At 39.3% G+C, this 18,873-nt stretch overlaps 1 protein-coding gene across 1 annotated transcript in view; it reads right to left on the reverse strand.

Moving 5' to 3' along the window:
• jmjd1c (jumonji domain containing 1C) overlaps positions 1 to 10,518 on the reverse strand; it is a 122,510-nt gene extending 111,992 nt beyond the window's left edge. The window contains exon 1 of the mRNA XM_022766033.1: positions 10,363 to 10,518. Coding sequence (XP_022621754.1) covers positions 10,363 to 10,518 — 156 coding nt within the window. The remainder of the gene's footprint in view (positions 1 to 10,362) is intronic.
• Positions 10,519 to 18,873: the final 8,355 nt, after the last annotated feature.

Here is an 18,873-nt window from a genome sequence, read left to right on the forward strand (position 1 = left end):
TGATCAGCTAATTCAGAAAAGCAAACTATGGGGCTGTTTGTACACATGTGCACATGTACAAATTAATGTGGTCAAAAAGGTGACCATCAAAATACCATGAAAAAAGATAGGTTGCAGGACTGAACTGGAGTTCCATTATTACACTACAATAGTTACAATAGATGCCCCAACAACTGTAATTGATTATGTATGGGCTGCATTTTCAAATCTGCATTAGCTTTATGGATTGGAATAAAACCTGCACTGGGGGCCGTGTCTCTGGTATACAGTGATGACAGCAATGTTACTGAACTCAGTTTAAAGCTCTTTGTCTTGGCCAATAGATTTGATTTCTCTGTTTGCATTGCATTTACAGAGTGAAGTTGTGCAGTGGAGTCAGGAAACCCACAGAAACCAATTTTGTCCCACACTGGCTCCAGTCAACAATCATTCCACTGTTTCATTCTAACACCAAACAGTGGGATCAGTCCACTGTTTTCTATCACTTCCACTTGATATAACTGCACACACTTCTATTCCACATGCTGCTATTGGCCACCACTCTATTGGAAGGCAAACCCACTCTATATAACAATATTCTGTTCTGCTCTATGCTACAGTGTACTATTCTGCTCTATGTGATGGAATTCTATGACAATATTCTATTAAACTCTATAAAATGGTAGAGCAGTGAATAAGTTAAATACTGGGTAGTCACTGAACACATTAGAAATACCATTTATATATAATACACATAATATATTCTGTCTGTATATCATCTGCAGCCCAGTTCGGTTGGTTAAACATGTTTATTCTGTCCAGAGTTCTGTCGTGTTCTCCGGCTCTGTGCTGTTGTATTGTGCCATAATCCAGCACTGAAGGAGTTAAATTCTGTGCAGTGGGTGAACTCAAAGGAACTGGCGTTCACGTGGCTAAGCCGCTGTTGCTATGGGAGAGAGGCCAGACAGAGGAGAAAGAAACCCCTCTCTCTCCGTCTCTCTCACATTCCCATTTTCTCTCTCTCGTTCTCTTTCCCTTATCCTCTGCTCTCTTGTTCTCTCTCTACCAGAGAGCCTGGTTGGCTGGAAAGGCAAATGACTAATGAGAGTACACATCTCTCTCTCTTTCTCTCTCTGTTTTTCAAATAGCATTTGCTTCAGCTCTCTGAAACATCTCTCTCTCCGCCCTTCATCTCCACATCTCACCGTCTCTCCCTCTCCATCCCTCTCTCTATTTTTCACTCTCTCTTTCATATCAGAAAGCTAGTCAGTGAGTCATGCACCAACAGCACAAGGCCAGGCTGAATATGCCAGTGTGAGATGTAAAGAACATTACAGCAGCCATCCAATCTCTGCCAGCTTCTCTTCTACTGAATGTCTCTTAGGAACTTTACCATTTTCACTCATTAAGAGTAACTAAATCTTTTAGATATACTGCAAACGTTTCTAGTACTGGAGCTAACAATTAATAAAGGAAAGTTAATCTACTGTCATACATGACGAAGAAAAGCAGCAAATGCACACATTAATAAACTAATTGTTTACGCTCTAGTAGTTTCCTATAAATAAATGTACCCAGCATAAAAAGTGCACAGCATGCAATAAAAGATCCCAGTCTCAAAATGAATGAATATTTTCGCATTATTTGTGATGATTTTCTACACAACCAAACAACACTCACTTCAATCCATCACTGAAAACAAAGATCCAGTAAAAACCCTGCTACTTAGGCAAATGACAAAACAACAATGTGGCATATTTGAACATGGCATGAAGCTGATTTGATTATTTTATCTCAGGAACTTTATGAAGGCAGCATGGTTATGTTTACAATGCCTGGTAATACACATAATCCAGTTAAAGTACAATGAATGCGAAAGCACAGACTGGGACAGGACAGGAGATCAGGAGCAGACAGGAAATGAGAGAAGAGGTTGGGTGGACTGGAACATGACACAGCTGGAAGAACAGTACAACATATAACAGCACAGTATAAGAGAAAACAAAACAAGACAAGACAACCAGCAGAAAAGGATGGACTGGACAAAAGCTAGCAGGAGTCAGACACAGCTAATCCAATACGTCTGCCTACAGTAGCAGTAACACAAGGCACTGCCCTGAGGACACTGGCATAATATGCAATTATTGTTATTAATCATGATCTTCACTATCAATTCTCAGTTTAGATTAAATCAAATTAGATTCAACTTTACAGTCATAACACAGAGTACAAGCACTGAGACAACCAAATGCAGTTTGCCATTTGACCAGAAGGCAACTGCAGATATACATGTAAATATGTAGTACAGGTATAAGAACTAGTAATGCAAGTAGTAGACATTATATACAGAATAAATAGCAGGATATGAATACATGCACACACTATAGATCAGATATGTACAGTAAAGACAGCAGTTTGCTGTAGGGATATGTACTGGTGAGCCTTCTTGACCATGTAGACACCCAAACCTCCATCCCGCTGATACAGATGGTTTTTTGTGTGTGTGCCACCTTTGGTCTTTCTGAACTCCACAACGATTAAAAAGTTGAAGCTGTTTTCTTTTTCTGTATTGCTCTGAGAGACCCAACCATTCTTGAGGAAGAGTGGCCCTGTTTGAAATAAAACTAAAGAGACTGATGCTAAGTCCATAAAAATACATTTTCATTTTAATACCGTTTTCAAATAAAAACGCTCTCTCTCCATAAGAGCGTTTTAGCTCCATATCAGAAACAATCTCCGTCCAGACTATCACACCGGAAAATATATACATATCTGAGCAATCATGCACACTGAGCATGCGTGAGCCAGTGTAAACAGGAAGCAGATTGTCTATTCTGCAGTTGATTGGTTGCAAAAAATCCTACGAATGAGGAACAACAAAGAGACACCTTCAGTGCTAAAATGAAGAATTTAACTGAACAGCTGCTAGCAAAGACAACAAGGTCAGTAACACTTGTACAACACTTATCATGTTGTATTCACCACTGTTAGTCGAGGCCGATGAGGAGGCCAATCAGGAGCGACTGCGGGTGTCTACATCATCATCTCCAAACGTCTCTGTTTTCACCCGTCCAGACTACAACACAACCCCAGAGTCTTCAAAACGGGGCCCGCAGCCTTTCCAAAAGTCTCTGTTTTCTGTGCTCGAAAACACCGGAGTCGTGTGGACGGGAGGAGGAAACACAGCAAGAGAGATGCATTCTAAAACAAAAACACAGTATTGTGGACGTAGCTTGAGGCAGGCCTATTGTTATTCATTCTCATGTGTTTTCTCACTGGCACAAATCAACCCTGTTAATGCAATGAATTAGTCGATGAAAGGCTAAGTGAATTACATTACAGACAGGTAAGACAACATTCCATTGGCCCCAGCTATCTCCAGAAACATAGCAACAACTAACGGTTACAGGTTCACCTCAGGGGGTGGACGCTTTACTCACCCTGTGTCCTGCATCCTGGAAATAAACTGAATACAAACAGCAGCAGGTGACATCTCATCTTCTACTCAAAAGAGAAGATACAGCCAAACTAGATGGACATGCATGAGCTGCAGTTGCTCAATTCATTTGGGAGATGTTCCAAACTGAATAAGCACAACCTCCTCATTACTGGCTACACCAAAATAGCTTCCCTCACATTCTTTGGTAAAACAGTCTAGTTAGAGGGCCGCGCCAATTTTCCCTGACAGCAGTGTTCGAAAATACACAGGACAGCTCTGGGTCAAAGAAATGATATGGAAATGTTTCAGCTCAGAGAAGGACATTTATTAAAACACACACTGTGTTGAACACTAGTGGGCCTTTCCCACCACAACAAAAAACACCAAATATGTGTACGTTTTAGTCTGAAAATGCCAGTTTGAGTCAAAACCATGTTGTATTTTATCAGCTCCTCTGTCTCAAAACAGTGATTGGTGGATTTCATTCAGAGCAGTTGTGAGCATACAGGCTGTCTAATGGTGGGATGGAGATAACAGCAGTCAGACAGGCGGAGGTTTACTCATTCCATATTCAGCACACAGTCACAGTCTGTCTGGGCTTCTCACTGAATGTTTTACTAACAAGACTCTGGATCTACTGTTCTGGATAACAGCATAGTGAGCTATTGTAATGCTTCTCTTTCTTATCTCATATCAGTGGTGAACAAAAATCACCTTTTAGGGTAAAGTAATTTACAGTATATTTCATTTTGCATATTAAACATGTAAATGGTCTACCCCTACCAGTCTGATAAGATTCCAGCAAAGTCATCCAACAGTTTTAGTTTTGTTCACTGGCAGTAGCATGGCTGAATTAGCTTGACACAGTCATCATTTCCATCTGTACAAAGATGCCTGACCGACTCCTTCACCCAGCAACACAAACCCTTGTTACACCTTACTGAGGGAACCCCTTGCTGTAATGTCACTGGTCAGGTCACCTTTAAGGGGAAACAACATGCTGGCTGTTCAGAAATCATTGTCAAAATGATCCTAAATGACCAACTAAAATCATCTAAACATCCGTAGATCTATCAGTATCTCACTGGGATGAAATTCATTCTTGAGCACCAGGTTAATCAAACTAAACTTCCATGTGTGTTGTTTTGTCAGTTTTCTAATCAGACATGATATATTTTTAGCATTATATGTTTCTAAAATACAAATTCCATCACAGCTTAGCAATGAGAATAACAGCAGTGTAGCATAGTATACCAGGAAACCACAGCAGCTGTTGTGTAGTAGAGCCTAATGTATTCCCAGGGTTATCTGGGAAGCCTGTGAGCCTATGGAGGTTTTATGGCTGCCGTATGTAGCACTGTGATGTAGTGGAGCTTTAGTGCAGTGTGTGTGTGTGTGTGTGTGTGTGTGTGTGTGACTGTGTGTGACTGTGTGACTGTGTGTGTCTGTGTGTCTGTGTGTCTGTGGAGGAGATGTGGAGAGGGTACGTCCAGCCAGAAATCCAGCCAGCCCATCCTGGCTTCAGATTACATTTTGTTTCCTTAGGCACCAGAAAACAAACCACTAACACTCAGTGTATCCAGTTGCCCAAACACCACATAACCTGGGAGTCACATAGCAATACTGCAGCTCAGTGTGCGAATGTCTATCTGATAAATAAAGACTAATTATATAATCATTCTACAGACAACATTTATGTCTCTGATTGCACTGAAATACTGTTAAATGCTAAAACAATAACAAACCACTGAGAGCCTGAGGAGCTTCGGTTGTGCCTGTGGACACCAACGGAAAGACATGATGCACAGTGAATAATGGGACACATAAACATTAAAACACACTTGAATGTTACTCAGTGACAATAAACACCCCTGTCTATAAAGTCAGTCAATACATTATGTATCTAAACCTGTTGACATGTTAAGGCTGACTGCACAAGAGAAATAAACCACCACATTCTCATATACGGGGAGCGTAATATCAGTCATTATCCTTCTTTGTACCTCTAAGTATGTGTTACAAGTGTTTCCATTTCATTCACTGAGGTTTCTTAACTGTGACTATTGTGAACCCTAAATCACAACATTACAATATACCCTGCCACATGCCTGTAGTGGAGGAGTACATGCTGTATATTATAGGCTATTAGTTTTAGTTCATTCAATTGCTTAATATAAGACTGGGAAATATAGTTGAACTTATTATCAAGCTATTAATGACATTTTCTGATATCTATATATCACAATATGCCAAGTGAATACAAAAATCAAATATTAAAATAACTGGTCTGATCTGTTTTCCATGACTGTTACACATGTGATATATTTTTGAGTAATTTTGTTACTACAGCCTGCTGAGAAAAAAATGAAAAGATCATATCATCACAATGTTATGCAGGTAAATGATAATATCTAAAATAGACAATGTCTAATTACAAGGTAATGTTCCTTGATAATTTAGTACTGTGCGAATTAAACCCAGAAAAGGGAAGAGTTACCATTTTCACAAGTGCAAACTGTAATATATACAATGCACTGAACGGCATTCAAAATAGTCAAAAATCAAAGGGTAAAGCCAAATTCATATCATAGCATATATGTGTGCAGGCACGACTCTAGCATCGACATTAGAAGGCTAAAGATTCTCTCCAGGCCATGTTTATTCTCTGCGTCTCTAGTATGTGTTTCCACTCTAAACAATGCTGCTATTCAAGAGCCAACACATACTCACACGCAGCTTAGAAATGTTTCTAAGCTAGCTGAACTGCAGCACTGCAACAACCATGCAGAGACTGTGTATGTGGAAGGTTCTTCCCTGGTCACAGCCTGTCATTTTCTGCTGATTAGCCACATGGAGATGAACTTCAGGCCACAGCCCCAAAAACAAACTAGCAGCAGTGCTACTGTAAACATACACACACACACACAGTGGACTGTAATGGAAAACAAAGGCTCCTATAGGCAGTGACCTGGTTGCCCCGCTCTTTCCATTCATTGTGAATCCAGATGAGTGCGGCAGTTTTATGCCTAATATGCCAGCGTAGGGTTCTGCTGCTGAGCTTTTTCTTTTAGCTTGCATCAGTGTCCCTTAAGTCCCACCAAAAACTAAGTGTCTGCAAGGGAATAACAATGCTGTTTAGATTCTTCTGTATTTCATTCTGTATGTCACAGATTCTCAGCTCTCTCTCTCTCTCTCTTTCATTTTTATTTATCAGACTCTATCGCTGCTATTTGAACTCCTCTGTCATGTATTTTTCTGTTTTCTGTTTCAGTCTCTATCCCTGCAGCATCAAAAGTGGGTTTACTGGAAAATAATTTACAATGCCATTAATGGAGTTGTGTATCTTAATACTTAAGGACTTCTTTTAATTCAATGACGAAAAAGAGAAATGTATTCCTCTTCCTCAAGAGCCAAGCTAATTAAAAGTATTATCAGGTTCATCAGGTGGAAAGTACTCAGACAATGGGACCTCAAATGGATTGTAAGCAACTGCATGACCACAACAGATATTAGTACTAACATTTAGCTCAGATATACAGTAAACAAAACTAGACTGCCCTGTGCCGTTACACCAATAGTTCAGTATCATTAATAAATACCCAGACTATGCCTCAACCCGCTGTTTCATCATATCACATACATTTTATCAGATTTACTAATTAGTTATGATCCCATTGCATAATGTGAACTAAGGGTTAGACTATGAAGCTGTGCTTTTATGGCCTGCTACAAAGCAGAAGGAATATCCCAAAAGAATAAATAACATATGCACTAACAGCTGGGCAGCCTACAGTTATCACTACAATGACTCCATATTAAATTCATTGCTATTACTGCTCTCATATATCCTATACAGAAAACTGGCTCTAAACCAATTCAGCAAAATGCATCAGTAATTCTAATATTTGCTTGTCCTCATTTTCATTGTATAGCCCACATCAGATCTAAGCCAGCCAAAATGGTCTAATCCCCTGCTAGACCAGATGTCTATTACTGGGCCACGCTAACCACAAATACACCATTAAAGATCTTTAAATAATAATAATGATAATAACAATAATAATCATCATCATCAGTATTTGCCACAGCTGCCAACAGTACCCACAACCATTTAGCTAAACAAATGTCTGCCAGGCACAGTTATCATAGTTTTACTAATAATGTTGTATAGAGATGTCATAGTACGTAATTACACATTATTCTGTCATAAGGGTTACGACACTTGAGCAGCCCAGCAGCAGCATCCCTGTTACTGTCTGCTGTTATCTGTGGTTCATGTGGTCCATTAGCATGGTAAATTATCATTGTATATAACTCTGAACTACAATATATACTAGGACTGCTAACCTTGGATTACTGCACAAAGAGTAGTAAAATGCCACCATGTACAGTGATTGCATAATGTGTGTAGAATCAGGCCCTGTGTAATTATTCCCATCTTGTGTACTGACTCACATCAGTGCTTAATTTCCAGTTCTGCTGCACATCATGAAATATAAGTGAGCTTTATATTACACAGAGGCAAATCTCAAAATATGTCTCAAATACACATATGCTGTCTAATGAAGCATGAGCCCCCAGTGATATCTTCACACCCCAAAAATATTTAGTTCACTAGTTCACAAGTTAAGACAAGGAAAAGCAGTTGCTGATTAACTTTCTTTTGATCTACTAATTAACTGATTGACTGTATCAGCTCTATATTATAATTATTAGCTGTTTGAGAACAGTGTTGTGGGCTGACTGCATATATCCAAGAAAATAAATGTTATTGTCATAAAATGCTTCCAATCAGAGTGATGATTAAACCATGGTGATTTTAGACATTTGATGCTTGGTGGGAGGGAATTTCAGATTAATCTCCATAATCAGTTTATAGTCATATTTATTGACCAGTGTAAATTGCATTATTCTCCCACTAAGACATATAGCTATGGACCAATAAGTTTTGGTGAGCCATTGCTAACCCACTATACTCCTGTACTACTGGCAGATCTGACCACAGACACTTGACAAAGGCCTGACAGCTTGGCTTGACACACTTCTTCTAATCTAATCTCCAATCCTTCTCGACTGTATTCACTCAGCTAGTTAAGCCCCTTGCTAATGAGACTGTGCCCCACTGTATGGAATTAAACCAGAACACTACTCATTGCCTAAATTATATCACACACAATAACCAAGCGTAATAGGAGGGTGAAAGCATGTTTGTTGTGTGAAACATGAAATAAGATGTGTAGATGAGGGAACATGCAATTACAAGTGAGAGGTGTTCAGCTATGACATTATAATCGATCCATGGAATTATGCCACCTCACTATTCCTGTCAAAAACATACAGGACTTGATGTAAATGCTTGATTTAAAGAGAGAATAACAGAAAGCCATGAACGTGTGACACCAGGAATTCACCACTGACTAATCCCATAGAAAGCACCACAAGTAGTCAATGACATGTGAGGACCACTGACTTGTATGCTGGTATGCTGTATGCTAATTTTATTCTTTAAATTACATCTGATAAACACAAAAATACTGAACTAACAGATGTCTCTCAAATTGAAGAACAACCCTACCAAAGACCTATGATCATTAGATGATAATATCATATCTGATGACTTACTGTCCTCAAGAAATGGCACATATGTACAAAGACAACACGCTAGATAATTAAATCAGACCTGTGCTTGGGTTTGGCCAGTTATCTGCATAGGCAGATAGAAGGATTCTGTGAACAAAAGAAAACCGGGGAACAGGCACTGTACAATGAGAGTGCAGTGTATCAGCCAGCCAATGGCTTGTCATGGCAAATATTTCACTGTTTGCTGGTTTTTACATGTTAACCCACTGAAAAATACCTCTCTTTTTGTTCTTTTTTTTCAAGGAGGGGTAAAATAAATCAGACTAATATATTGCCAAGATTTCCATCCATCACTGCCTGTCTGTATTAAGAACGCAATAATTACACATCATGCTGAAAATATATCTGCTCCTGAAAGCTCTAACAGTGACAACACTGAGCTGTCTTGAAATTGCAGACAATATTTTACATGATAAATTGCCCATTGTTCAGCCTGCAGCCAGCCAGTTCTATGTTTTTACAAGTCCTAGCATTCCTGCGTCCTTGTCCAAGACGGAGGGGTTGTTGTCCGCCTGACACAGGCAGACGGGCTTCACGGTCGATCAACAAGCACAAACAACGCAGATTGTAGCCAATAACCACGAGGTAACGGGGATTAGTCTAACGTAAAGGCTGTAACACGGGGTAAATCTAGGAAGCCAACCTCACCTCTGTCAGCTGATTTACAGTATACAGCAGATTAAAGCATTTAGCCGCTCGGGACTCGAATTCCTACACATGCTTTTACAAATGCAACCTGTCTCAGACAAACAACACAATATCTGCTCAAATTCCAGGTGTCTCTGTCAGCAGATTGATTAATGTGAAATTGACGCTTCACGTTATGCACTGTGTTGAAGACAGTGTACCTACATGGAGCCAACTGTGTTTAACCATTATTGGCATGTAATAAATGTGAAGACATGGTGATTCGTCTCTTCATCACAGTAAATGATTTATGAATGAGACAGGTTTAGGGATTTTGATGTAAATAAGCGGTGTGTTGTCTGGACCAACGCTTAGTGTTTGCTTTCCATAACCCCCTGCTGGTAGTCCGCCTCCCAACTTGCTTAAGTGCCCCAATAACTGGTCCAACTTGTACACTCAAGAACAAAGACAAACGTTCTGGTGAAAAATAATGATAAATATAAGCGGTGTACTCACTGGTCCAATGAGCCGTAATAACTAACACATATCCACACAATAATTTCCGCCTGGCAAGCCTACAACATTGCCTCGCTGGCTAGCCACCAACCGCAGAGATTTCCCCATTTGCTTTGCATGTAACAGAGTAAAGAGGAGCACAAAGTCGGCGTTTTCCTTACCGTCAGGTCGGGATTGTCGCTGTCACGGTGGTTGACGGCTCGTATGACCCCGGACCTCCACGGCCACCGACCGATGTCGCCGATTTCAGGCGGCTTGTCCCCGCTGACACAGAGGAACCGCTTCCCGACCAGCTCCGGCCGAGCCTCGACTGCCATGGCCCTTTGCTGGTCCAAACCCCCCCTCGAAAAAACTTCCCAACAACGACGCCCTTACAGACCTGTCATTTACGAATCCAAGAATCCAACGGTAGAAAGAAAATCAAAAAGGAAAAGTTATTTGTCGCTATAAGCTGAAAAACCGACCCGGGGGATTTAAATGTGTAGCAGTCTCCACCCGCTCGAGCGTCAGTCTCTTTTCTCTCCGCTTGAAAAAACGGTGGAACACTGGACCGCATCACCGCCGCCATCCATAACTTGTGTTTCTCCGCTGGATCCCATGGCATTCACACGACCGTAGCACGACTGTGTCCCTCCGCTCAATTAAACCCCATCCGTACTAGTTTCGCCAAGCATCGACTACAACTGCTCGTGCTTGTAGAGCTACCACGACTGCTGTTAACACTAAGTGTTGACAACTTCTACCGGTATTACAACTGCAATAGCACTACTACTATTGTTCGTTCTAGTGCCACTGTTGGTACCACAGCTACTATTATACACAACAACAGCAGTATCCATGTAGTCTATAGTAACAGGCTTTAAGATATTAAAGTCAGGTTTATAAATGTGGCCGTTATTATTAGGACTCGATTACCAGCATAGCAATGTGTGAAACTGCCCAAAAGCCCAACAAGTAACAACTTTACTTCTTATTATTTAGGTCTGCATACTATGATTAATAACAATTTGGCAGAAATTTGAACCACTGAAGTCCAATATCAACTAGCAATGTCAGGTTCTTCATCTTCTATCTTGGAGTCTGGGTGGTTTAGGGACCTAAGACCAACATTTTTTAGTATAGCCTAATTTCATTTATTGTAAAGTTTTTTCTTTCATTGTGTGTGTAAAGTAGTTAACACACAGAAACCATAGGCAAGGTAGTACTATTCCATCATATAAGTAATGTAAGGCTGCAAGAATGATTTTCATAAATACATCTGACAGTTATTTAATTATAATTATTTATTTAATAATCATTGATTGCTTAGTGAATACAATATCAGAACAAAGTGAAAAACACCCATCATTATTACATTAATCCCATATTTACATATTCAGATTGCTTTTTGTTTGTCTCTATCACAGAAACTAAAGAAACAAAGTTAATATTCACATTTGAGAACTTACTTAAACAATTGATCAATTAACCAAAATTTACATTTATGTTTACATTTACTGATTTGGCAGATGGTTTTATCCAAAGCAACTTACAAGTGAGGAACAACACTAAAGCTTCAGTACAGTAAGGGACCTTGGAATAAGCATTAAATGACATGTGATCAGACTTGTGCCGGATTCTGGACCATCTATAAGGGTTTCACTGTGCATGAAGGGGGACCCACTAAAAGAGCATTGCAGTAGTGGAGGTGAGAGATAACCATGGCCTGTAGCAAGAGTTGGGTAGTGTATTGAGTCAGGTAAGGCCTGATTTTTGTTATGTTGTTGAGAAAGATGCAACATGGTCAGAGAAGGATAGGTGGTTATCAAACATGATGCACAGGTTTCTCACAAACTTGTGATAGAGAGACTGATTTCATGACTAAGAGTTCAGTCTTAGAGTGGTTAAGTTGAAGGTGTCGTTCCTTCATTCATGTGGATATATCTGAGAGACAAGCTGAGATCCGCGCCTAGACTGTGGTGGGAATGACAGGTGAGAAGCTATGCAAGTAGATAAACAAACCGAAGACAAAGAGAAGAGACCTCAACACAGAGCCCTGGGACACACATGCTGAGAGATGATGGAATGTGGACATTTGTCCTTGCCATGAAACACTGAAAGAACGTTCAGTGACATAGGATTCAAACCAAGAACATGCTTTACCATTACTAGAGAGTAGAGATAACAGGATGTGGTGGTTCACCATGTCAAAGGCTGCTGATAGGTCCAGCAAGATAAGCACCGAAGACTGCAGCGCTATCTGCCCTTAGGTCTCTGTCAAAGACAACATAGGCAGGAATGAAATCACCTTCGTTAACTGCAGACTGGCAGTTCCACAACCCAACAGAGAACATGGCACATGTGGGTGAGGACTGTTGAAATGATCAAAGGTTAGTAAGGTTTCTTTGCCTTTTGGCACAGTGACATTTCCTGCATTTATCAAAGACAATAGTAACGATGCAGAAGCACACAGCATAGATTGCATCCAGGTGAGTACGCCCTCTGGATTAACAACACAAAAGGGTTCTTTTGGGGGGCATGAACTCAGTCAAATGCCCCTGGTGCCCCAAAACTTGCAACAACCAGCTGAAACTCACAGCATTAATGCACACAGGGCTGTTTGTGAATGAAATGAAATGAAAGTAGCTCTTATAAGCTGGACTATGCAAAACGTACTGAATCAATTTGCACCAAACTTGGTGGATGAATGGGACATGGGCTAGGGAAGAACCCATTCAATTCTGGGACAGATCCAGATGATTATATATGAATTTGGATTTTTTTTCTCTGAAGTCTGTGTATGTTGTTTGACATTGCCCTTAGCGGAGGTCTGTTCTCTGTGAGTGCCCATCTAGTGTGACAGCTGCAGTCTCCACAAGCTCAGTGAGCTTGTTCTCCTGATGCCAATTGAATTTCTTTGACTGTTTAATTGATTAATCCACAAGTGGCAACCTCTGGGGCTGAAAATTGAAGCCATCATAGAAGTGAAAAACTGTAGTTCCAATTACCCCTAGAGTTTGGCTCCATCAGTAATCCAATCCCCATAGACTCTCATGTTGTCCAACTTTACAGCAGAAATAAACATGTTTACACTCTTAACAGATGTGTTAATGATTCTTCTGTGTGATCATCTGGGGCCAGGTGTCACAATCAGCAATCAAGCCTATAATGACATTATATAAACAAACCTTAAAGGTATAGGTATATATATATATAACATTCTGGCAGGACAGAGAAGCAGCTACAGCTGCAGCAAACATCTCATGTCACTGCGCTGCAGAACAAAGAAGTTCAGGAGATCCTTTGTTTCCACTGCCATCAGGCTATACAACACCTCAGCCAAAGGCAGTGGACTAATCTAATTATTATTGTTTATTTATCATCAACGGTTATAATGTATATTATTATTAATATTATTATTATTATTATTGTTATGATGATGATCAACAATTAGATAATGGACACATGAATTTCCCCTAGGGGATAAATAAATTATCTATCTATCTATCTATCTATCTATCTATCTATCTATCTATCTATCTATCTATCTATCTATCTATCTATCTATCTATCTATCTATCTATCTATCTATCTATATGGTCTTTATGCTGATAATACACAATCAGAACTTAGATTCTGAAATAGTAGCATAAACAACAGGAAACATAACTTTGATTGGATTGTATGATTCACTTGTCAATACTGTATTCATACTTAAAGTCATACATATTATACACTATTACGCACTATTACATACTGTAGGTACAATTATCTATCTATCTATCTATCTATCTATATGGTCTTTATGCTGATAATACACAATCAGAACTTAGATTCTGAAATAGTAGCATAAACAACAGGAAACATAACTTTGATTGGATTGTATGATTCACTTGTCAATACTGTATTCATACTTAAAGTCATACATATTATACACTATTACGCACTATTACATACTGTAGGTACAATAATACAGTTATGTACAGAGCATACACAGACAGATACATGCATTTACACATACACAGTTGGTTTTATCTGTTTTTATGCTTATTCCTTTTTAATCAAGTTATTTGTTTGGATGTTTTAACCTCGATTTAAATGTCTAAACAGAGAAAAGAGATGCTAGATGCAGGGGATATACATTACATCAGTTACTTCTTATCTGTATGTAATAATGTTTATGTGTTTGGCTCCTAGAAAACAACCAAACAAATAAAATGAATGAATAAATGAAAATAAACTGTATTAGGTCATCTATTGACTATACCTGTGCCTACAATTACCGGTTCAACCACTTTAGTGTGACACCCCACTTGGACTCTTTCTAGCTATTTCCTGTTTTATTTTGAAATCACTTACCTTATGGTTTTTCTGGTTGTTTTACTTCCTGTCTTTGTGCTGTTTCCCGCCAGTTTTCTGTGTCACCTGTGTCTCGTCAGCCATGCTTAGTCCTCTATATAGTCCAGTCTCTCCCCCTTTCAGCTGCCACATTGTCTTTGTACTTTCCACCAAAACTTGACTGAATAAATTGTGCTTTGCCAGTTAACATCTGTACAGTCAGTACTTTGGCTGCTTGCTGAGAAAAAACAAAGACGGAAAAGTGGTCTGGTGGTTAAATTGGTAAAAATAGAGTGAAGTGAAAATTTTCACCTTAATACAAGACGCATTCTCTCTTAATAAGAGAAATCTCCTCCCTCAATCTGATTTGAAGAAAAAAAAATCATTTCAACAATGTTTCCACCAAAATTAAAATCAGTGGATATACAGAGAGCTGAAAGGGTTAAATATTTTCTTGTAGAAAGCTTGGAAGCTCCTGTTTAGCGTAGTTATGGGTAGATGAAGTGTTTGCTTAAGATAGTGTGGAACCATGCTTTAAGTAACTGGTTTTATATAAAAAAGGGACAAAAGATCAAATGGAGATCCCTGCCATATAAAACTGGCATTTCCACCATTCACAGAATAGCTAATATGAATGTTACGAGACAAAGTGTGAGTGAATAACAGGTATGTTATTGGGTTTTTTTTTTCTAGGCAGCATCTTATTGCCTCAAATCACTGTGTGTCATACCATGAATTGAGTCAAAGAATGAATCAAAGAGCTTGGCAGGGCTTTTTGGGATGTATAACATGCAATAAATCACTACACTGTCACTGCTACTGCCACATTGTCTTCACGCTATCTATCAGTTAGTTCCCTTTCCAGCTGTGTGTGGTCATTATTGAGTAAACATGTATGAATTTTTTTTCTTTTTTTCCTGGTCCAACTTTTTTCCTTTTGACTGCTCCTTGCCTCTATTGTTTTCTACACAGACTGACTTCTCATGTATGACCTCTGGCTTTGAAGTAAAGACTTTGATTTTTTGAACTCTCACTTGGTCTCCTGTTTGATTACAGAATTTGAGTCTTTTTTCTTGGTTGAAGGTTGTTTCAGAAAAAGCAGAAAATCCTGACGTTTGAGATGCTGGGACCCTCGAATTATTGGCATTTTAGGTTAAAAGTTTATTTCAGTTATCCATCCATTACATACCGCTTATCCTGGTAGGGTCACAGGGGGCTGGAGCCAATCCCACCTGACATTGGGGTGAGGGTGGGCTACACCCTGGACAGGTTGCCAGTCTATCACAGGGACAAACAACCAGTCACTCACACATTCACACCTATAGGAACTTAAGAGTCGCCAGTTAACCTAATGTGCATGTCTTTGAGAGGAAGCCGGAGCACCCAGAGAGAATCCACGCAGGCACATCATCCAAACTCCACACGGAAAGGGTTAGAACCCAGAACACTCTTGCTGTGAGGCGACAGTGCTAACCACTGTGCCGCCCTGATTTAAATTATTGGTTATCATTAATTTCCTGTCAATTGACTCATGAATTAATAAACAAATCATTGCAGCTCTAAATCCACCACACTGAACTTCAAGTCTGCATTTATTTTATACCTTTGTCGTGAGATAAAGCTGTGCAGACCTTTCAAATCAATCTGCGCTTAAACTGAATTAAAGTACAGTGATAATGGAACTGACTCAACATTAATGCAGACTTGATGTTCACTGTGGTGGATTACACAACTCCAGCAAGCTGCACGCAAGTCTTATAGATTTTTATATCACACTGAAATGAATGGAAACCAATGATTGCATTGAATGGAAGCAAAAATACAATCAAATATAAACAACTGTTTTACCTGCATTTAAAAAATGATCAACATGGAGTTAGAATAGGTTCCAGTAGACTTTGACCATGGTAGCCATCAGGCTACCATCAGAGCTTAATGGATTTACTCATCATTTCATTCATGATTTTACACCTCTTTTGTCTTGCCCTATTGCATGAATATTTCATTCAGAGTTTTAAATACAACTGACATGTTTGATCTTTTTTCAAAATGGATTTACCAGTTTGCATTGTCTTCCACTGAGGCCTCCTGGGCTGTAAAGGAGCAAGACAAAGAGAGAATCAGTGAACGAGAGAATAATAAGGCAGAGGAACTGAAGGAGAACAAGAGAGAGAAGGTGTGTGTGTGTGTGTGTGTGCGTGTGTGTGTGTGTGTGTGTGTACACAGAGTGGGAGGATCTTAAGGACAGTGTAGAGGTTTGTGTGTAAAGCATGTAGAAAGCAATCAGCCAGGAGCAACCTCCTGGGTGGGATAAATGAGAGGAGAAAGAAAGATGGAGATGGAATGACAGAGGAATAAGAGTGGAGAAACTGAAAGAAAAGGGGAAAGATCCTGAGATATCAGCCACACTTAGGTTGCATGAGACAAAAGAGGAAAGAGGCAAGAAAAAGAGGAAGAAGAAAAAGAAAAACATAGAGCAGAGGTTTGTCACAGTGGTGGAATACAAATATGAAACAATTGAAAGGAAAAGCAGTGTGGTAAGTATAAAGAAGTGAAACTAACATATTTCTTGTCTCATTTATATATTGCATCATTTTTATTGAACAGGTGTAGAAATGTAAAAATCAGTTGCTGTGGTTTAGTTGGCGTTAGTTATTTCTTAAAGAGAGACTTGTGGGCAGCAGGCAGCAGCAGTCCGTGCACCAACAGAAATGTAAAGATGACAGCTTGTTGTTTTGGAGCGAGTTACGTTCTGGTGATGCTTAAGACTGAATGTAAAACAAATTTTTGGCAGCCCAATTAAATATAAGCATGATGTAAACTTGTGGCTCAAACTGGGGCAATTACACATGTCTGCACAAGCTGAAAACTTGACTGAATAAATTGTGCTTTGCCAGTTAACATCTGTACAGTCAGTACTTTGGCTGCTTGCTGAGAAAAAACAAAGACGGAAAAGTGGTCTGGTGGTTAAATTGGTAAAAATAGAGTAAGGTGAAAATTTTCACTATAATACAAGACGCATTCTCTCTTAATAAGAGAAGAAATGATAAATCTCCTCCCTCAATCTGACTTGAAGACTGTGAATAGGCTGAAAGCAGCATATACACAAGACCGACTTCACTGGCCTTGTCTCATCTTTCAATAAACCAATGATTATACCATAAAAAATCATTTTAACAATGTTTCCACCAAAATTAAAATCAGTGGATATACAGAGAGCTGAAAGGGTTAAATATTTTCTTGTAGAAAGCTTTGAAACTCCTGTTTAGCACAGTTATGGGTGGATGAAGTGTTTGCTTAAGATAGTGTGGAACCATGCTTTAAGTAACTGGTTTTATATAAAAAAGGGACAAAAGATCAAATGGAGATCCCTGCCATATAAAACTGGCATTTCCACCATTCACAGAATAGCTAATATGAATGTTACGAGACAAAGTGTGAGTGAATAACAGGTATGTTATTGGGTTTTTTTACTAGGCAGCATCTTATTGCCTCAAATCACTGTGTGTCATACCATGTATTGCATGAGACCGTTAAAGGGCTTGGCAGGGATTTTTGGGATGTATAACATGCAATAAATCACTACAGCCTTAATTTAAAATACTGTAATATAGAAGGGAAATGCTAAACAAAACACTGCAATGCACTCACAAAGCAAAGTCCTGAATCAGAAGCATCAAAAAATGCATACACCATGAACTACAATAATCTGTGATTGGGCTGTATGATATATCTTTTGATATAACCTAGTGTTGACTGTTATGTTAATATTACATTGTATGTGTATAATGGAATCCTATATGTATTGCAAAAATATTTCTCTTTTGCAGAAATTATGAAAAACCTAATGTAACTTGGTTTTTACCTGTGGCTGATTTTCTCTATGCTCTGCAGTTTATTTGCTAATGTGTGTGTTTCAGGCTAGATTTTGCAGCTGTTTGTGAGATCATAGAACATTGTGAGGTTAGCAGTGAACAGCTGAATCTTGGTGTGGGGGTATTTTCTGTTCAGCTGTGATCCTGTCCCAGACAGGCTGTGTGACCAGAGAGCTCCACTGGGAATCTACCTCACACTGCTGCACACCGCAACAGCCGCCTTCATGAATAACAAGTAGCCATGAATTCAACCCCCCTCCTCCTCCATGCACACACATACTCATGCACAAAACACACGTATATCTGCATGTGGTCAAAAACATGTACAAATATATAATATACATATATATATATTTATAAAGGCACAAGCTCATAGCTGCACACATACAAGCTCACACACATTTGTGCTCAGATATCAATATCTGCACACACAAAAGCTCATGCACACAAAAAGAGACAGGCCTGTTAAAGCTCACAGAT

The sequence above is a fragment of the Seriola dumerili genome, unplaced genomic scaffold (genome assembly GCF_002260705.1).
Source record: "Seriola dumerili isolate Sdu_G_001 unplaced genomic scaffold, Sdu_1.0 BDQW01000807.1, whole genome shotgun sequence".
Taxonomy (NCBI): Eukaryota; Metazoa; Chordata; class Actinopteri; order Carangiformes; family Carangidae; genus Seriola; species Seriola dumerili.